Source organism: Rhamphochromis longiceps, linkage group LG15 (assembly GCF_057381845.1).
Source record: "Rhamphochromis longiceps isolate RC_006_pf linkage group LG15, R_longiceps_female_GT1.1, whole genome shotgun sequence".
NCBI classification, from domain to species: Eukaryota; Metazoa; Chordata; class Actinopteri; order Cichliformes; family Cichlidae; genus Rhamphochromis; species Rhamphochromis longiceps.
In genome coordinates, this window is record NC_140571.1 from 3,899,667 (window position 1) to 3,921,326 (window position 21,660).

Sequence of the window (21,660 nt, forward strand, 5' to 3'; positions counted from 1 at the left end):
TGGTTTAATCAGTGATTCTGACAACACCCATGTTGTGAGCATGTACTGTATTGGTATCTCTTTCTATCTCGGTCCAGTGCGTCTCGCCCAGCGTCATCTGGGACAGGATCCCTCTCTTTGGAGTTTATCTTGTTTTGATGAAATTAAAATGACAGACAGAATTTTCTTTGCTTTGTTTATTTTTGGAGCTTTAATGCCAACAGTGTGTGGCCGTGTGTGCTGGTAAATATCTGTATTGGGATGTCCTTTTGTTTGATAGCATCTGAAAGAGTTCGTTCTTGATTAACAGAACACACGTGGCTTTGCTTTCATTCGTTTTCAGTCAAAGTCATGAACACTGGCTGCTTTTAGTCATAGTCTACATCCTTGTTTTTAAATGTGGAGCCAGAATGTGAAGTGCGTTACATTTTCAAAACACTTCTCTAATACAAGTGTGTTGTGACAGAGCCTCATTTGCAGCTCATTCGGCTTTGAAAGGTTGGTTTAGTGTTGAGACATCGACTTAAATGGTGGCACGAACTGAATCTTCAGCTGATGTTAACTCCCTTTGCCTTTGATATTGGAGTTGGTGTTTTAATTTTGTTGTGTGTGGCAAGCAGACTTTTTTTATTTCTTGCAACTTGTAACTACTGTTGACGATCGTGATTTGTGAATGTAGCGTTCTGAACACTGAACATATTTATGTATATAAGGGATTGTGCATATTTGAAAATAAACACTTAATGAATGCATTAAAGTCTTGGAAAATGACAATCACACATTCGATCTCCAACAAGAATAATGAAAGAAGACTGACATTTAAGTCTATGTTTTCTTAATCTCGTTTTAACCCTCTCAAGGCAGGCGTTGCCGATTTGCAACAGTTAAAAACTACCAACCTGATTACCCCACATACATATTTTATGAGGTTTTTTTACTCAGAAGTACCACTGCAGGACTTGGTTGTGCATTAGCAACAAAAAGTTTAATTTGAGCCTGAGAGGGTTAAAATCGGGGCATAAAGGTCGCCAACGCCAGCTGACGTATAAATCCATTAAAGGCAGAAGGGTGTGAATTTGCATGTATTTCATATACATGTATTGCTTTCCTCTTAGTACGTATTTCAGATGTGCCTTGATTCAATTAAAGGTCATCTTGAGAGCAGAATACAAACTGTAACCATGTGCTCCACCAAATCCCAAAGGTGGAGATCTGGTGACTGTGCCATTTGAATACAGTGAACTCATCGTCGTGTTAAGAAACCAGTTTCCAATGATCTGAACTCTAGTGAGTGACATTAAAATATGGGTGCACTGTGGTCATGAAGGAATGGACGTTCAAAACAAAAATACTCAGGCTGAGGTGTCAATGTTCACTTGGTACAAGGAGCCGCCCAAAAATGTCTCCCACACCATTGAACCACCACCAGGAGTCTGCACCCAGGAAGGACGGAGTCCTGCTTTCATGTTTATCCTCCAAAGACTCTTCCACGACATGCATTTTTAATTTCTCTTTGATATTTGGGCATATTGGGGCCCGAAGAACGGAAAAAAAACAAATAATTACCAGATTTTTTTTTACCTTATTTTTGTTTTAAAGAAAATGAGAGCCACAAATGAGGATATTCATTTAAAATTTTGACAGAACAGTAGCAGTATAAAGTCCTCGTAAGTGGATATCAGGCCCATGTAGAGCAAAAGTGAGTATTTTGGTCTAAATAACCCAAAATGTGATGTCCACATATGTGGACGGCAGGTCCTAGGAGGTTAAGCCAGAGTCTGACCCTCCCAGTCAAATGTCAGGGCTGAAATTGAGACTCATCAGTTATGGAAGCATTTTTATGATCTTCATCAATTTTGGTGAGCCCATGCAAACTCTACTCTGCACTGTGCATTTAGAGATGCTCTTCTGCCTTCCTTGGTTGTAACAAGAGTTCATATGAGTTACTTGTTTTTTGTTACCTTCTTATCAGCTAAAGCAGGCCACTTTCCTCCGAGCTCTGACATCATCAAGGCCTTTTCACTCAGCTGCTGCTCACTGGATATTTTTCTCTTTTTCACACCATTTTCTATAAAGTCTACAGATGGTTGTGTGTGGAAATCCCAGTAAATCAGTAGTTCCTAAGATACTCAGACCAGACCATTATGCACCTGCAACTAAATTGTCATCTTTTGTCCTTTCACAACAAGAACATGCTTCAGCTTATACATTTCCAAAGTTCACAGTATTTATTTTGAGTAAAGACCAGTAAACCGAATTCAGAGTCACAATCAGAAAAATACTTTTCTCTAACGGCTTCATAAACTCCGACCACTGTGACGGGGTTTTATCCTCGGAACAAATTTATGATTGATGCAAAGAGTCGAGATCAGAGCGACAGAAGGCCACTTACAGGACTATCATATCCATGAAAATAAGAGGCAGGGATAAAGTTATATAAGAGGATTGATCCATCTCCACCACACTGGCACTAATCACACTCTGCTACGTTATTAAATTACACAGAGACATTTCAAAAAATACATTCAAAGCAGGTTTGTGGTTTTCCCCGTGTTTTATCTTGGATTGTAAAGAAAAAAGGGCAAATTTCTGTCACATCATAATCCTAATTGGAATAACAGTGTATAATAAGTGCTTTCTTTTACACTTTGGAATTTTCTGGAATTTCAGATGTAATATAATCTGGCTGATTAAGAAATCAATACAGATCACACAGGTATGATGCAAAGGGTGAAATCATTAACAAACGTCATTCAAATCCTACTGAGGTTTGTCTGACGTTGCATTGTTCATTTTGAGTGTTGTTAATGAACACACAAAAAACTAAATGTAACAATTAGTCTTGCTTTTTCTTTTACATCCTCGTGCTACCAGTCAGACTGATCCTGTACAGATGCTTGAACAAGCAGTTCGCTTTTTGCAGTTAGCTTTCACATTGCTTGTCGATTCTTGTCCAGGCTCTTCTCAATGTTGTCAATAACCTCCACTGCAGCCTGTGGGATCCTGGTTCCTGGGCCAAAGATGGCGCATACGCCACTGTGGTACAAGAACTCGTAGTCCTGCATTCAAACAGAGGCGTCACACGGTTTAGATTCACGGTGTTCAGGCAATGTTGGTAAATGTTTTAATCTTTAAAAAGGCGATGCACTCTTAAAAAACGAAATAGTAATTCAACTTTTATTATCTGGAGTGGGATGGATATTGTCAATTAATTACCACAACTTCAATAATCCTTGAAAGGTAAAAGGATTTAAGTGTTCAGCAAATATTAAGCTAATAGGAAAGGGATGGAAAGAAAGACACTTGAGCATTTATAGCTTGTGTTTTTCGTCTATCTGTTTAATTTCAAACCTACAATCTTAGACTTACATTTCAGGCTCTAAAAAAAAGGCGCATTAGGAGATAAAATCCTCTGGAATGCTTTAATTATCCAAAGGAAACCATGCATGGACTGCTTACCTGGGGTGGGATGACACCTCCACAGATGACAAGTATATCTGGCCTGTTGAGTTTTTGGAGTTCCTTGATGAGCTCTGGCACCAGGGTCTTGTGTCCTGCGGCCAGCGTGCTGACCCCGACGCAGTGAACGTCTGCATCAACCGCCTGCTGGGCCACCTCCCGGGGGGTCTGTTTAGGAGAAAGAAAGAAGAGGAAAACACACAAACAACTCAGAGTGAGGTGGGCAGGATTTGAGGAAAATAAACATGAATGCAACAGTAATGCTGCTACTGTATTGTTCTCAAAATGTCATTTTTTTTATGTAGAACTGCCAAAATGCCCAAAGATCACTTAATGTGTCTTTTTGTTTTCATGTGTCACATTTTAATAACAATGAAAGGCTTTTCCATAGAAATGTTATTTTTTAATTTGTTGACTGTGCCTACACAGTCTTTCACAGAGCCCATCATTACTTCTAAAAGACTCACACTCACATTACTAGATTTATTTTTCCATTATACATTTCTCTTAATTTTTTTCCTGACAAAACCCCAGAGAGATTTTTGTCTCCTCCCACCATCTAAGCGGGGATGTCTTGGTTGTTAGGCAACTGTGTAAAGCATTACAACGTGAAGTCACTCCCAGCAGTTTTTAATGAGTGTTTTCTAAATCCTATTTCACAGTCACATCTCTTAGTTTCAATGTTTGATATCGTCTTGATTAATTTTTCCAGTTTTTTCAGAAACAGCGTAACACTTGAATATTAATACTTGAGTTCCCTCTGTCTTTTTTTATGAGCTGGGATAAAAATAACAGCAGTTTAACGCCACGCTTTACTTACCACCACCAGCTGAGCTTAACACCAAGCCCTGTGATCAGTGGTGCGAACTCATGCCAACAAAGTGTGACATAATTAGCTGTAGGGCTCAATTCAAAATGCACACAGACCATGAGATCATCTGGCGAAGCTTAAATAAGCACCTTTAGGTTGTCTGAACTTTTGAACTGTCCAACAAAGATGCGGCGATTGCGTCTGTATGACTTCAGCGGCATATCATTCATTTTTTAAAAGTTATGACAATCGCCAACAGCATGTCTTCAGCTTATATATGCATCTGAAATTCACTTAAAGCTAATGCGGTATGGAGTCGGGGTTCGTCGCCATTTCTTGATGTAGCTTGTCAGTACTACACATTACAGAGCATTATGTAGAGAGCAAAACCTTTCCGATTACATAGAAATCTGAGGTGTGAGCATCAGTTATTTTTTAACTACTCTTTAACACAAAAGAAGACCTTAAATGCCTCGGACACTTCAAATAACAGAAAAACCGCATGTGGCGGGGTGTGGCCTGGGCGCAGTTGCACCTCTCCTTAGACAACCTGGTGGTCTCGGGCTCCCCACGGAGCCCCATATCGATGCTGAACTTAGTGCAGACACCCAATCGACATAGCCTGCTGCAGCTCAGAGCCCTGAGCCTACAGTTTTTGTATTGTATGTATATTAATAACACTTCTCTTCCACTCGAATGTGACAGCTGCAGTAAGCACCGACAATAACACGGTACCGGTACTGAAACTCAGGAACTTTTACTCGTGCACCATAGAGAGCATCCTGACGGGAAACATCTCAACCTGGTTCGGGAACAGCACCATGCAGGACAGATGAGCTCTACAGAGGGTTGTGCGGTCAGCTGAGCGCACCATCCGCTCCGAGCTCCCTGACCTGCACTCAATCTACAGCAGGCGGTGCTGGACCAAGGCCAGGAAGATGGTGAAGGAGCTCAGCCATCCCAACAACAGACTGTTCTTTCTGTTGAGGTCAGGAAAGCGATTCCGCTCCCTGAAGACCAACACAGAGAGACTGAGGAGGAGCTTCTTCCCGCAGGCGATACGGTCTCTCAATCACACCACCACACAGTACTGACCCACACATATGGTTCTTACATACACACTGGACATTCTGGACTTTGTTTACACTAATTCGATTAGATGCGTGGTCATCTAATCGAATCACTTCAAGCATATTTGCACTGCACAAGACACAAATGTGGATTGCACAACACTGGACATTATATTCTTCATTTCCATTTAATACTTGGACAGCTGCTGTTATTGTGTGTGTGTGTGTGTGTGTGTGTGTGTATATATATATTTCTTCATACATTCTTATATAGTTCTATACTGTGTATTGTGTATTTTGTTGTACAGTTATTTTATTTTCAACTTTAATTTATATCTTTTATCTTATTCTTTCCCAGTTAAATTTACCCTTCATTCTAATTTGTTGCTGTGCAGTTATTTCATTTTTAACTTTAATTTTTATATTTTATTTTATTCCTTCCTAGTTAAATTTACCCTTTTTAATTTTCATATTTATTTCCTATCTTATTCATAGCCATTTTTTTTCTTTAGGTCACGAGCAGTTGTGTAAGCATTTCACTGCATATCGTACTGTGTATGACTGTGTATGTGACAAATAAAATTTGAATTTGAATTTTGAAACAAATGAACAAAACGAAACAATTCTGATACATATATTATCAGATTGAGGTCATTACAGGCAGTAAAACATCCTATTTCCTTGGTACAACATTCACCTGAAACAGTGGTCCGATGTCTACATCGAAGCCCAGGTCTGCAAACCCCGTGGCGATAACTTTGGCACCTCTGTCGTGACCATCCTGCCCCATCTTTGCCACCAGCAATCGAGGATTCCTCCCCTCATGGCTCTTGAACTCTGCAACTCTTTGTTTGTTTTTTTTAATGGGGGGGAAGAAGAATTTTACTTGAATCAGCAAATCGAGAGTCTAGCATGTAAATTATAAAGGTCATGAAATAAATTGTTATTATTTTCTACCTGTTGTTGGCCAGAGTGATCTCTTCATGCTCTCCGAACTCAGTGCGGTAAGCCCCGCTCACCATCCTGGTGCTGGCCTTGTGTTCCCCAAACACCTTCTTCATGGCTTCAGTTATCTCACCAACAGAGCATCTGCAGAAAGGAGCAGATTCGAGTGATAAATAATCATTAAGCACTATTTTAAGATACCCACACTCAATACACTAATAGCCTGTTTTTTAATAATAGCATTACAAATTGTATCATTGTATGCTCATTGTGAATTATGGGAGCTCTCGTGTCGTCACTGATCCGCAGAGGGTAATAAAAAAGCAACAGATACGTAATTTTACTGCTAATTTTAAATCAGCTGTTGAAATGTAAATTAGCGAGGCACTTGTGTTTATATGAAAAAACATATTGGAAGGAATTTAAATGTTTTTTTTTAGAGATAACCGGATATGAAGCCGTTATAAGCGTTCCCAGTCAGGCTATCCCCCTGCATCCAAGGAAATAAGCTGCAATTAGCACGTGAACTCTTCACATAATATTGCACCCAAGCGTTACACAGTTCATTATTACATTCTCAAGACCAGAGAGTAAGGCTGATAATGTAACAATAACGTTTAATTTCCCATGTGACCAGCTTCTTAACCTAATATCAGAGTAACTAATGACTATTAAATAACCTGCTGCAGATTATCAGAACACACCAGTCAGACTCTGGTATTGTAGAAGCTGTAGCACATGAACAGGCTGCAGGTGTGCTGGTGTGTAGAGATGACATTATATATATATATCGATTATATTCTGTGTTTTACGCCTTTTAACCTTCTATTCCTCGTGATTTGGTTTGTCACATAACAGTTTTGGGTATGAAAGGAAATTGAAAACCGGTGCTAAAAGTTACCCAGAAACAAAAACCCCTTGAAGAAAAAGCACAGAGTGGATTACAGTGTAGTGGTAAATACATTCCCACAGGATGGGTGCATTTAATAGCAGTTATCTAATAATAATAATGGATTGCATTTTCGGGACCCCTCAAAGCGCTTTCCACTATTCATGCACACACTGGTGGAGGCAGCTACAGTTGTAGCCACAGCTGCCCTGGGGCAGACTGACAGAGGCGAGGCTGCCATATTGCGCCATCGGCCCCTCTGGCCATCACCAGTAGGCGGCAGGTGAAGTGTCTTGCCCAAGGACACAACGACCGAGACTGTCCGAGCTGGGGCTCGAACCGGCAACCTTCCGATTACAAGACGAACACCCAACTCTTGAGCCACGATCGCCCTTCTAGTGCTGGAAAAGGTCACTCTGCTCATTTGAAGGCACTGATTAGGAAACGATTTACACTGATTAACAAAGGAACAACAGACCAGAATAAAACTGCAGCCTGACTGAGGTTTTGAAGCAGCGTTCACGCAGACATAAGACTGATCAAAGGAGTTTTTCTGAGTCAGTTCTGACCTGGCTCTTGATGCCTCCACAGCCAGAGCTAAAAGGTTGCCCTCCCTGGTTCGGGCACACTCCTCAATGGCAGCCAGACACTTCTTGGCTTTCTCAGGGTCACGGCTCTCCCTCACCTAAAGAAAAGGAGGCAATGTGATATAAACATGGCACTTAAATGTTTTAATCCATCATGCTGTTGTATATACTACTTATACAGGTTTGGGTACTTTTGTTTTTATCATTTAAGGAATATTTCAAAACTCAGACTAATGGTGTCAAAGCCTGAACTTGAGATTATTATTCATGCTTTTATTCCTTCCCATTTAGACTACTGTAACGGTCTTTTTACTTGTTTTAACAAATCAGCCTTCTATCGTCTTCAGACTGTGCACAACGCTGCAGAACGTCTCTTAACAGGCACCAAGAGAAGATCTCATATTACTCCAGTTTTAGCCCCCCTTCACTGGTTGCCTGTAAGTTTTAGGTTTCATCTTAAAATTGTAGTTCTAACCTTTAGGGCCCTACATGGTCAAGCTCCCCAATATTTATCTGACCTGCTGAAACCGCATTCATCTTCTCGAGCTTTAAGTTCATTAGACCAGAGACTGCTGGTGGTACTGCGCACTTGTTTTAAAACTCGTGGTGATCGGGCCGATCAGGCAGCGGCATCACGGTTGTGTCTTCCAATGTCTCTGCGCTGCACGTTGATTCTTATAAAAAACAGCTGAAGACATTTTTATTTAGAAAAGCATTTGATTAATTTCTTCTTAGGTTGTTTTTATTGTTTTGTTGTTTTACATTGCTGTTTTATTTACTGTTACATTGTTTTATATTTCCATTTCTTGTGTTGTAAAGCACTTTGTGATTTTTATCTGTGAAAAGCGCTATATAAATAAATGTTACTTACTTTTTACTTACTTATTTTTGTGTGCGGAAAATCGTGATGAATTTTTATATTCATCACTTGGTTATGTCAGCAAACTGGGACCATATGTAGAAAAGTACATTTTGCAGACAGCTCAGTGTCTCACAATGTGTAACTATCCTAAATAAAGCTGTAGGGTCTGAACCCAACAAAGTAGTTTATTGTATTCAGTACAAAAGTTTTTGAGACTTCTCCCAAATACCTAAATAAAGTGCAAAATAAGTTTTTAAGCAGTAACTGCAAAGAAAATAAATAAATCTATTTTCCTTTGAACATTGAGTGTTTATTGAACTTTCTCTCACATAAAAATATATATATATATATATATATATATATATATATATATATATATATATATATATATATATATATATATATATATATACACACACACACGTGTGTGTGTGTTTTTTTTGTTTTTTTTATGTTATGTGAGAGAAAGTTCAATAAACCCTCAATGTTCAAAGGAAAATAGATTTTTATTTCTAACATTTCATGTTTCAGGCTTTAAAGGGCAAACCTTATAATATAAAGCGTTTTGAATGACCATTGCTGTTTTGGAACTGTGAAATTAAAAAACCATTAGAAGATTAGAAAGCCTTGATGTTTCCCAAACTCTGCAAACCGTTTTTTCCAGTTTAAAGAAAAAAAAAAACCCTCCTGTGCCGATTAAAAGGCGCATGTGTCTTTGAAAGGCGTATATTATACCTGTCATACTGCCAATTCATCAAGCTGTTCACTGTACCACTGACCTTTTTCAGTTTTTCAATCTGCTTCTGGCGCACCACAGTGTTATCTATGGCCAGGACCTCCACCGTCTCCTCTTTCTCCAGACGGTACTTGTTCACACCAACAATAACTTCTGAGCCTGAAACATTCAGGAGAATGACAGAGGATAAATGACAGACACAAAGGAAGTAAATGGTAAGTTATTAGGGCGATGATGAGAAGAAATGAAGATCATTATGATCTGGTGAGAAAGGTTATCCTTTTAAATATACAACTTCAAGTACATGTAAACTGCGACACTGCAGCGTTTAATGAAAATATTAGCTCATTTCGAATGTCATGGCAGCAACACATCTCTAAAAAGTTGGGACACGGCCATGTTTACTGCTGCGCAGCATCAGCTCTTCTTTTAACGACAGTCTGTAAACGGAGGAGACGAGCAGCTGGAGAGAACCGTTGTCCTGTTTATGTCTGATGGAGGATTCTAGCTGCTCAACAGTCCTGGGTCTGCTTTCTTGTATTTTTTTAGTTTCATGATATTTCAAATGTTTTCAACTGATGAATTTAGCACGAAGTCACACATTTGTGAAAGACAGTGTATGCCGTTTGGCATCATCTTGCTGAAATATGAAAGGCCTTCCCTGAAAAAGAAATACATCTGGATGCAGCTCTAAAACCTGTTTTATACCTTTCAGCACTCACAGCGTCTTTTCAGATCTTCAAGTTGCCAATAAATAGTCCCTCTCCTTTTTATTACAGAGGACACAGCCTCAGTGTTTTCCAAAAAGAAGTTCAAACGTCAGTTCATTCAATCACACACCAGTTTTCCACTTTCCCTCACTGTGGCTCAGAATATTCAGAGACAGTGTATCTGTGAAGGTTCTCAGTCATCCAGGTCATCGTAGTCAAAGGAGCTTGCAAAGAAAAGCGTCTGGACTTCTTTAAGTTGCTTGAAGACGTTTCACCTCTCATCCGAGAAGCTTCTTCAGTTCTAAGGTCAGATGGTGGCTAGGTTTAAATCTGGGACTCCCCACCATTTGACCTTAGAACTGAAGAAGCTTCTCGGATGAGAGGTGAAACGTCTTCAAGCAACTTAACCCTGGAGAAACCATGGGGTCAGATCCGACCCCATGGTTTCTCCAGGGTTAAAGAAGTCCAGACGCTTTTCTTTGCAAGCTCCTTTGACTTCAGAGACAGTGATTTCTGCAAGTGCTGCACTGATTTCCGAGTGACTGAATCGTGTCTGTTTTGTGTCACAGGCACACAGACTTGATTTTCATCCTGTCCCTATCGCACAGATATTTCTCCAGATTCTCAGAATCATTTGATGATATTACGTTCTGCAGATCATGTAATTATTCTAAAAATATCTAATCAGTTTTGGGAGATTGATGAACATCTGCCTGTCTAAGATGCTCTTTTTATACCCGATCATGTTAGTGGCATGTTGCCAGTTAACCTAGATAGTTACAAAATGACACTTTTCCAGCCTTTCGTTGCCACCGTCCCAACTTTTTTTCACACATGTTTTAAAATGAGCTAATACTCTTTATAAAACATAAACTCAGTTGAAACATTTGATGTTTTCTATGTTCTATTGTGAATAAAATATGGGTTTTAGAGATTTGCTAACCACTTCTTTCTGTATTCACATTGAAACAACATCCCTTTTTTTCTCTTTGAATTGAGATGTAAATTCTCCGTTTCACTGCAGCACAGGCAGAGGGCAGGTTAAATGTTAGGACTGCTTTAAGTAATTAAAGTCAGGAGGGAGGTTAAAGAAAGAGAGGCTTTAAGGCCTTATAAAGAAGTCACCTTTATGCAGTACCTGAGTCAATGCGGGCCTGTCTACGAGCAGCACATTCCTCAATACGGAGCTTTGGAATTCCCTCGGCTACCGCTTTGGCCATGCCTCCCATCTCTTCGATGTCTTTAATAAACTATAAAAAGCAAAACACCGGCTATAAAAGAATCTCTTTATGATTATGGGTTGCTGTTCTAAAGCTACAGCAAGAGCACTTGGAGCAAAGGAGAAATAAAGCCTGCACAATACAAGATTCAGGTCAAAAATGGTTAATGGTTAATCAATAATGAATTCACCGCTCTGGTTACTGCCTTTGGCCCTGCGACCAACCTTCAAAGCAGTGTTATAGACATCATCTGTGAGAGCCTCCATCATGTGCGAGCCTCCCCAAGGATCTGCAACTTTGGGGATGCCCGACTCCTCCTGGATGATGATCTGAGTGTTCCTGGCGATGCGAGCGCTTTTCACGGTGGGCAAGCCCAGAGCTTCATCGAAAGAGTTGGTGTGCAGCGACTGGGTCCCCCCAAACACAGCGGCCATGGCTTCAATCACCGTGCGGATCACATTGTTGTATGGATCCTGAGAGCGGTCACATGGCACATTAATACTGATTAATTCATTTACAATTTTCATTTTTACATTTCTGTCTTTATTTGCAGATTTCGAAATCTAACAATTCGGGATCTCAAAGTTGGCCAATTATCTCCTCGTACTGTGAGAGCATTCAATAAAACAATTCATACTTACTTGTTCAGTGAGAGACCAGCCTGAGGTCTGGCAGTGTGTGCGCAGGAGGAGAGACTTGGCATTCTTGGGCTGGAAATTGTCTTTAATGAGCGTAGCCCATAACCTCCTGGCTGCCCTCAGCTTGGCAATTTCCATGTAGAAATTCATCCCGATGCCCCAGAAGAACGACAGCCTGAAAAGAAAAACACAAAAATGTCAAAAGAGAGGTTTGTTAAAAATTACAAGTGACACACCAGCGTAGAATTTAGTGTTTTCTATACAGAAAAAGAGCTTGGCCTTGGTGCTTTATTATGGATTATATAAATGTCACTAAGCAGCCAGATAATAACTGTCACATACACCACTGGTATGTCGTACAAGTTAGCTAAAAATCAGATCAATCAGATCGTTGTTTGGGATATAACCTTTCTTCCCTTCCTGTTATTTGCTATCCTTAACCAGCACTTTCCAAATCAAGAGGGTACATCATCCAAAATCAACTGCAGACCGCGCCAAATAATAACGATCTGAATAATTACAATTTTATATCCAACCTAATTCAACTGCCTGATCTGTCTCAGTCTGACATTTATGAAAAGCACAGCCCCGGCAATAAATTGGCGAAGCTACTATTTCAATTGATTTTGGCACACTGCAAATATCCTGGCATCAGTGTGCATGTCAGCTGCTAAGCAGCAATTACAGGAAAGACATGGAAAGGTTTTTCATCACATATTTGGGTCATTCATTGCAAGTTCATCAAATGCCTCCAACCCCAGATTTGTGTCAAAAAATGGGAAAGATAGGCTTCTTAATAGGAATTAGGTTCCCTACAGTGATTAGTCTTCTCAAGAAATAAAATACAGTTCAGAGCAAAACTCTTTTTATATATATAAACTTTTCCGTTTTGTGGTGAGCTTTTCTTTGGCTGTCACTTCTTCACCCTGACCTGTCTTATTTGCCTCAGCAGAACTAAAATATATATCCTGCTGCTTTTACACACGCACACACATAACGGTCAGCGATTCTCTGCCCGATCAACCTCTCATATGATGACGATGTCAGAGGAATTGGTGCGCAAATTATCATCACTCACCAATCAGTACTGTCGCTCTCTATACACAGTTCGCTCGATTGCAAAGTGAAAGCAAAAAACAAGCGCAAATTCAAACGCGATTTCAATATGTCACATATTGACAGTGGCTCACCGATGCCAATGACATAATTACCCAGCTACATTTCTGAAAGAATGCAAAAGCATTGACATATATTTTTCCTTCCTACAATAGCCCAACGGGCAGGGCAGAGATAGATTTTGGTAGCCCGACTGGAAAAATCGCTAGCCTCGGGACGTCGGGCTAGCGATTTTGCAAACCCTGTATCTGATTGAGGAATCACTCATCTTTGGAAAAGAGAGTTTATTACAGAGAAATGGCTCTTTCCAAAATAAAAGCTATACTATACGCTTCTTCTGGGCTATATTCTCAGCAGCATATTGTAGCGGGTCAGGGCTGTTCGGGGTTCTGTTTGTACAGTTATGTTTTGTTTATGTTGCCATAGTGACTAGTGACGCCCTCTCGCTGCGACGGTGTGTCCTTCCGGGGTCAGAGGGCGCCCTGTGTGGAGGGCGCTAGCCCCGGGACGTCGGGCTAGCGATTTTGCGAGCCCTGTGTTACAGGCATGCCCCTTTAAGGATGAAGCCTGATGGGAAATGTATTCGGGATGTGTGTAGCGGGACTGCCTGGTGTGTGTGAAGAGAGAGAGCGGAGAAGGGGAAAAAGTAACGGTTAGCTACAGAAGAGACGAAAAGAAAATAAATAAAAGGAATATAATAACTCCCTCGACAGCCAGAGTTGTGTCGCGATGCTCGCTGTGAGTAAACTGTTTCAGCCCACTGTACGCGGTGTTCGTGCCTTAGAGAAGAAATAAAGTTCGGTAAAGCAGTTTCCTACGCCTCCTTCGATCTTTTTGCTAGCGGAGTTGACCTGTATAGTAAGCTGTTTCCGGCTACGAGTCAGTTACGGAACCTTCAAGTAACTGCCAGAGGGTTCCTTACTACGGTTCGGGGCCGCGGATCTGGTGCGGTAACACCTGTATCTGATTGAGGAATCACTCATCTTTGGAAAAGAGAGTTTATTACAGAGAAATGGCTCTTTCCAAAATAAAAGCTATACTATACGCTTCTTCTGGGCTATATTCTCGGCAGCATATTGTAGCGGGTCAGGGCTGTTCGGGGTTCTGTTTGTACAGTTATGTTTTGTTTATGTTGCCATAGTGACGGGTGACGCCTTCTCGCTGCGACGGTGTGTCCTTCCGGGGTCAGAGGGCGCTCTGTGTGTTGTTGTTGCTGTGCGGTTGCCGCGCTGAGCAGTTAGCTAGCGGCAGTGTTCTTCTGCAGATGTCAATAAACGGCTGTGCTCCCTGGCTAGCTCACGGGAAGCAAGACCAAACGATACCTCCGTCTCCTCCTTGTCTGAGCTCGCCACATTGGTGTCAGAAGTGGGATGATGGTGGCACCCCATGTTCTGACCCAAGTGACCGTGACCGGCCGGTGCGCCAAAAGAAGGCACCTGGACATTTGCATGACTTTGTGTGGGGTAATGGGGTCGTCGGGGACGACTGACCCCTTAGGTGGGGGCTATGTAGCGGGTCAGGGCTGTTCGGGGTTCTGTTTGTACAGTTATGTTTTGTTTATGTTGCCATAGTGACGGGTGACGCCCTCTCGCTGCGACGGTGTGTCCTTCCGGGGTCAGAGGGCGCCCTGTGTGGTGGTGTTGTTGTTGTTGCTGTGCTGTTGCCGCGCTGAGCAGTTAGCTAGCGGCAGTGTTCTTCTGCAGATGTCAATAAACGGCTGTGCTCCCTGGCTAGCTCACGGGAAGCAAGACCAAACGACACCTCCGTCTCCTCGTTGTCTGAGCTCGCCACATTGGTGTCAGAAGTGGGATGATGGTGGCACCCCATGTTCTGACCCGAGTGACTTTTCCCCCGCCGGTCGTGACCGGCCGGTGCGCCAAAAGAAGGCACCTGGACATTTGCAGGACTTTGTGTGGGGCAATGGGGTCGTCGGGGACGACTGACCCCTTAGGTGGGGGCTATGTAGCGGGTCAGGGCTGTTCGGGGTTCTGTTTGTACAGTTATGTTTTGTTTATGTTGCCATAGTGACGGGTGACGCCTTCTCGCTGCGACGGTGTGTCCTTCCGGGGTCAGAGGGCGCTCTGTGTGTTGTTGTTGCTGTGCGGTTGCCGCGCTGAGCAGTTAGCTAGCGGCAGTGTTCTTCTGCAGATGTCAATAAACGGCTGTGCTCCCTGGCTAGCTCACGGGAACATATCAGGTCCCCATAAGGAGAATCATGTGCTAACGGCTGTCTAAATGACTCGGGTAAAGTTTGTAGCATGCATGCTTGTTGTTTTTGTCTGCTTCCACTTGTCTTTGCACTAGGATGATGTCGGCATAAATGTGCAGTCATATTCGTTGTGTTCCCACTAGTGCTGTCAGCGTTAATCTCGTTGAAATGACGTTAACGCCACAACACGGCAAATCTCCCTTAACGAGCTACCCCTGCATGGGGCTAGACGGCCAACACGTTAATGAGCTAACTGCGCTAACACACTAGTTCCCACCCATGTAATTGAGCATTGCATGGCACATCCAACATACTGTTTTACTTTAGTCCATGACGCGCTTACCTTCAGGGTCATACGTCACATGAAAACCAAAATAATTCCAAACGCCAGATCTGAATGAGGGTGGGGGAGGTTCAGTTTGCCATGTTGCAAGGAGAGCTTAACTTCAGTCTCGCTAGCTTGCCCTGCGCTCTTCCTTCTGAAGATGCTGTCTGTGTTGAGCGCTCAGTGGATCTGCGCTTGACAGTGCAGCCTAGGCGGAGTAGTCGAACGCAGATTCACTGAGCGCTCAACACAGACAGCATCGTCAGAAGGAAAGTTGATAAAATAAATTACAAATTTTGTATTGTTCATACATATGCGTACTGAACCGAAAGCACTGTATGAACGGTTCAATATCGATACGAGTATCGTTGCACCCCTATTGAGAACAGAAAAAAACACCTCTGCACACGTGTGAACATATGTGGGTTAAGTAAGAAAGTAGCCGCTTCTGTCTAATTTAACTATTTTTTTAAAATAAATTATTATTATTAACAAACAGGAAAATTGTAAGTAAACACATTTTCTTTTGGCAATTTACCAATCGAGTAAAAAAAAAATTTAAGTTGCGTGGACAACAACGTGCCCAATAACAGCTTATGTCTTAACTTAATGTGATTAACTTGAGCACAGCCTTTTTGCTAAAATAAATGTACAAGTTTCATTTAACTTACCTCTACATGCTTGCGCAGGTTTGATGTGGAATTTCTAAAAGCTGCTAACTCTGTCTCTCTGGGCAAACACAGCTTACACTGCATAATAAAGCTGTTGCCTTTCTTGCACTTGAAGCCGAAATGGTCCCTTAAATATAGCCAGGGGTTCAGATCGGTTTCTTCGAGTTCAGAGTCAGCAGAATTCGACGGGGTTTCTTTTTTCGCTGGATCCGTACCACCAATGTCAGACTCCATCTTTATCGTGACCCAATGCCAATTTGTTCTACTACCCATCATTCCCTGCAGTATTTCCGAAGCACAATGTTGGAGGTTTTTTTTGTTTGTTCTTTTAATTTACTCAGTAACAGGTGTGATTGAAAATGTAGCGAAGTACAATACTTTTTAAAAAATATACTTACCGTAATTCTCGGACTATAAGCCGCTACTTTTTGCACAAGCTTTGAACCCTGCGGCTTTTAGTCAGGTGCGGCTTTTCTATGGATTGTCCATGAGCGGATTTGTTTTGTTTGTTCCGCTGTTGTACGGCACTACGTTGCCTGGCGGAAGGATCGGGGTTCAAGAGTGGTATGTTGGTCACATGTCCATCCGCCAGGCAACGTAATGCCGTACGAAGTAGCGCGAAAAACAAACTTCAAAGTAGCGCTACGCGTTCAGCTGGATGATGAGCGGCGATAAACTTGCGAAAAGCAAGTTATGCCCAACTCCACCGGTGGATTCTGACAGCGTGGAAAAGTGTGAAAACATCCACGATCACCAACGGATTTCGAAGGGCTGGACTGCTGCATGATGGAGAGGAGGACACCGCCACGGCCCTTCTGAGGGTGTTCGACTCTGACACTGACAACGAGGATTTGTTTGGTTTTGAAAGTGACAACGAAGGAGAGAAGAAGAGTGGATGACGAAGCCATCCTGAGCCTGTTTGTATCCGACACTGGAGAAGAGGACTTTGGTGGTTTTAGTGCGCAGGAAGAAGAGAAAGATGGTGGTGAGTGACTGACTTTTCTTCTTGTTAAAGCCGTGTCACTGCACCTGAGCCTAAAAGGTAGTCCGAATCTATTTTTCTGGTGTGCTGTAGGTTATTGTTATGTACTACATTTGTTACTCATTTATGAAGCACAGTACATGTGCAAATATGTACCCATAACTTGTTTTTCAAAATATTAATAAAAGTGATGTCTCCAAACAGCCATCTCTTTCCTGACAATTCGCTTTGTTCTTTTTTTGACAATTCTCTTACATATGATAAGTCAACATTGAAACACCTGCGGCTTTTAGTCAGGTGCGGCTAATGTATGTACAAAACAGGATTTTCCCCTGATTTTAGCTTGTGCGGCTAATATTCAGGTGCGCTCTGTAGTCCGGGAAATACGGTAAGTAAAAGTAAAATTACCGACTTGAAAAATGACTTTAAAAAGTACAAATACACAAAAAAACTACTCAATTACAGTAACGCAAGTAAATGTAATTCGTTACTTTCCACCTTTGCTAAATGGACACATTTAGACAAGCTAATATATTGGTTCGATCCTGGGTTTAATTTGCTGGAGCAGCAATTGACTGGTAACCTGCACCAGTAGTAGATGGATTCCTCTCAGTGGAATTATTTAGTTTAAATATTTTAAGCCTTTTCTAAACATGTCTTGTAACCTAACAAACTTATCTGGAGGCTCACTGGAGCTGTTTCAATACTGGCATAATGACACCACAACCTTAAATATAAAGACCACCAGACTCCAGATGTGAAATGTTTAAACAGCTTTTACAAAAAATAAGGTTCCAATCATTGGCACCCCTGTGACTGAATCTATATATTTGAAAATGTATTAAATATAGAGGAATACCTACCTTTTATTTACTTTTTATCTCATTTAATTTACAAAAATAACTTTGTAGCACCTCTGTTAATATTGTCAAATGAATGTGATGTAGTTATTTTTTAGCATGACTGAACTCATATTAGCAAAAAAAACGTGTAATTTGTGCAATTCCAAGAAAAACTTGATTTGTTTTTTTCCCTTCTTTTTGTGGTAAATTGCGGCGGAAATGATGAGCATGCAATACCTGCATGTTTGTTTTCGATAATAGTTAAAGATTTATGGTTAATTGGCTTTACTTTTATGATGATTCACAGTAATTTAATGGTTTGATATAAAAACATTTGTTTACTGGTTAAATCTGCATCATCACTGTCATTGTGCATTAATATTAATGTAAGTTTTGACATTTACTGAGCATCTTATTCATTCACCAACATCACAACTGTCATTTGTTGATATTGTGACCATCACTGGCAGCAATCCTGAAGGCATTTGTGACGTGTTATATCATAGATTTCTCAGAAATATAAACTATTATTAAATAACATTATTATTAAAACACTTTGTCAACTTTTACCTTGGAGCAAATTCATCTATGGTTAACCCTGCTTTCAGTCCAGTGCGGCAGTACTCCAGGCCATTAGCAATGGTGTAGGCTACTTCCAAGATGGCATCGGCACCGGCCTCCTGAAGATGGTAGCCACTGATGGATATGGAGTTGAACTTAGGCATGTGCTGTGAACATGACCGTGGTAGTAAATCAGTTACACTGTGTTCAACAGCACCGGAAAAAAGGTTTCATTAAACCTGTGCTATTACATACCTTAGAGGTATATGCAAAGATGTCTGCAATGGCGTGCATGGAAGGTTCCGGGGGGAAAATATAGGTGTTGCGCACCATAAATTCCTTCAAAATATCATTTTGAATCGTGCCAGTTAGTTTGTCTTTTGGAACGCCCTGCTCCTCTCCGGTGACAATAAACATTGCCAACACAGGGATAACTGCTCCATTCATAGTCATTGAAACAGACATCTTCTCCAATGGGATTCCATCAAAGAGCAACTTCATGTCCTCAACTGTATCTATAGCCACTCCAGCCATGCCCACATCTCCGTGGACCCTGGGGTTGTCCGAGTCATAACCACGGTGTGTTGGGAGGTCAAAGGCCACAGAAAGACCCTGCTGACCAGCTGAAACGAGAGGGTCAAAGAGTAGCGTAATAATTATTTCAATGCAAGCTTGGCAGAAATGTGAAAAACGTAGACCACAACAAAACCTACCCTTTATGTTGTCTTTATAGAACTTATTGCTCTCCTCAACAGTGCTGAATCCAGCATACTGCCTGATAGTCCAAGGTCTGTATGTGTACATGGTGGGATAGGGCCCTCTAGTGTAAGGAAACACTCCTGGCAGTTCATCAGCAACATCTTTTGAGTCTGTTTTGGTGTACACGGGCTTGATGTTAATCCCCTCAGGAGTGTGCCAGATCAGATCTTCTGGATTCTTCCCCTTCAGCTGTTTCTTAGCCAGACTGGCCCATTCAGAATGCAGCTCAGCACGGTCCTGACAGGGTACTGAAGTATGGATCAGAGAGCAGTGTGTGAGGGATGAGGAGACTGAAGTTCTAACCAGGTGCCGGGCAGCCATCGCTGCACATGCCCTCTGTGCGGTCAGCATGCTTACTGTTGGCTTAATCACTCACACATGGAAAAACCTGGAGGCAGAAGAGAAAAAGCTGCTCAAATCAGCAGTTGTAGTAAGTTGGAACAATCTGGCAATTTCCAGTTAATGACTAATTAAATCTGTTTGACAGTTTAATACAAAACACAGCAGCAAGTGTCACTTGATAAACTAGAAATGTAAAGCTTACATGCAATGTTCTCATTTACTTTGGAAGATATTTTGCATGCATTGCTAGAGTTGCCTGTTTCATATCCTAAAGTGTTTTTGAAAGCAAATTAAATGATAATAAATCCATGTACTCAAACTTTATAGCAGATTGTAAGTGCAGGTTAGGTAGTCTGCAGTGATGTGGTTAAGTTTACAGAGATGGGCCGTGTTGGACGGTTGCAGGGCAGACCGAGGTATTGTGGTCACGGCTAGGTTTGGTCCTGGGTACCAGCAGAGACATTTACAAGACAGAGATATGGCACTCAGTTCTAAAATGTAATTTATAAGATCATTTATATTTTAGATTGAAAGTTATTGGTAGAAGCATACCTACCAGAGGAGAAGCTTTTAAAATCTTATGTGTGCAAAGTTTGCAAACTTTTATGCAGATTGAATCAGATTTGACTGAATATTCTGCACATCAAATTTTTATGGTTTGTTGACCTTTAAAATGCATTTCAATGTGACTAAATCAAGTTAAGTAACAGGCGGTGGACACCTGCTCTTTCGTGGCGTATTTTAACTTGCAGATGATAAATTAAAAGAGAAGATGCTAACTAGTTATTAGCATAGTGGTAAAGAAACAAACGGAATAAATACATGACTACATCTCACTTTATCAAATTACAAAACCACGCGCTGTTTATGTCGCTGTGGTGGAATAAAACTACAGACTTATATGAGAGCAATATGCAAAAAAACAAAAGACTAGACACGTTGCTAAGCTAAGTCAGCTAGCCGTAAAACGCTACCGAGCTGCACTCGTTTGCAATGGCGTAAACGTAAAAGCAAAACAGTGGTATACAACATGAGGCATATTGGTGCCTCGCGTGTTTAACAGTGAGTATTTTCAGAGATATTACAACAGAATTCTGACCTTGTCGTTTGTTTTCTTGTTCAGACTGATGACAGGCGTGTGTGCCTGTAGCCAATGGAGTTTGACAACAGAGACAGTCAGCCAATCGGTTGCGAGAATCAACTACAGTACCCTTTGACCTATTACACCGGAAACACATGTTACAGCAAAGATATTTGACTGTCGTAGAGATGAGCGACACAAACAGTTGTTAGTGTATGTGTATATTTAATTTGCTTTATTGGGTTATTCAGCTATTGATGTCGTTTCAGTTGTAGTAAACAATTAGTACAGTTGAAACATATTTTTTTATAATGACCACCCTTATTCCCTGTTTTGTCGACGCGAAGACTGAGAATTCATGTTTATTATTATTATTATTAGAGATTTCAGGAAAATTCAAGGTGATAAAAACAGACGTGCAATGACTGCATATAATTCAAACCCATAGTTAAATAAAAATGGTAACAACATATCACGTTTTGAAACTGAGATAAAATACATGGACAAATCAGGTTGTGATGTATCTCCATATTAGTTCATCCGAAAAATGCTAGATGGGGCTGAATTCTCCCACAACATACTTAACTAACCACACCTTTATGGATCTTGGTTTGTGCATTGCGGCAGTCATGCTGGGACAGAAAAAGACCCTCCCAAAACTGGTCCCAGGAAGTTGAAACATCTGTATTCATCTTAATTTCTGGCCTGATGACCATTAAATACAGGTTTTAAAGGCCTTCTCCCCTGTATACAGATTTCTTGGCACACCAAGGACCTTTTTCTTGCAAAGAAATTTTATCCTTAAATGGAATAAGTATTAGTTTACATGTGTTTCTTGAAGTGATGAAGTCCTCCACATCTTGTCG

General features: G+C 41.1%; 1 protein-coding gene across 1 annotated transcript; it reads right to left on the reverse strand.

Annotated features, from left to right (window-relative positions):
• Positions 1–2,181: 2,181 nt before the first annotated feature.
• mmut (methylmalonyl CoA mutase) lies at positions 2,182–20,913 on the reverse strand. The gene is made up of 13 exons (XM_085383333.1): positions 20,813–20,913; positions 19,326–19,759; positions 18,868–19,235; positions 18,622–18,779; positions 11,910–12,081; positions 11,493–11,741; positions 11,187–11,298; positions 9,382–9,497; positions 7,723–7,838; positions 6,277–6,408; positions 6,017–6,164; positions 3,439–3,606; positions 2,182–3,038 (listed from the first exon to the last, which is right to left on the reverse strand). The coding sequence occupies exons 2-13, from the start codon at positions 19,720–19,722 to the stop codon at positions 2,910–2,912; spliced, it is 2,265 nt and encodes a 754-aa protein (XP_085239459.1). The 5' UTR covers positions 19,723–19,759; positions 20,813–20,913; the 3' UTR covers positions 2,182–2,909.
• Positions 20,914–21,660: the final 747 nt, after the last annotated feature.

What these genes read in the sequence shown, in the direction of transcription:
- mmut (XM_085383333.1), bottom strand. Translation starts at nt 19,722, where the DNA reads ATGCTGACCGCACAGAGGGCATGTGCAGCGATGGCTGCCCGGCACCTG. An exon ending in ATAGATGAATTTGCTCCAAG is followed by an intron (nt 12,082 to 18,621) that starts GTAAAAGTTGAC and finishes TTTTCTTTTCAG; the next exon opens with GCTGTCGTTCTTCTGGGGCA. An exon ending in TCTATAACACTGCTTTGAAG is followed by an intron (nt 11,299 to 11,492) that starts GTTGGTCGCAGG and finishes TGCTTTTTATAG; the next exon opens with TTTATTAAAGACATCGAAGA.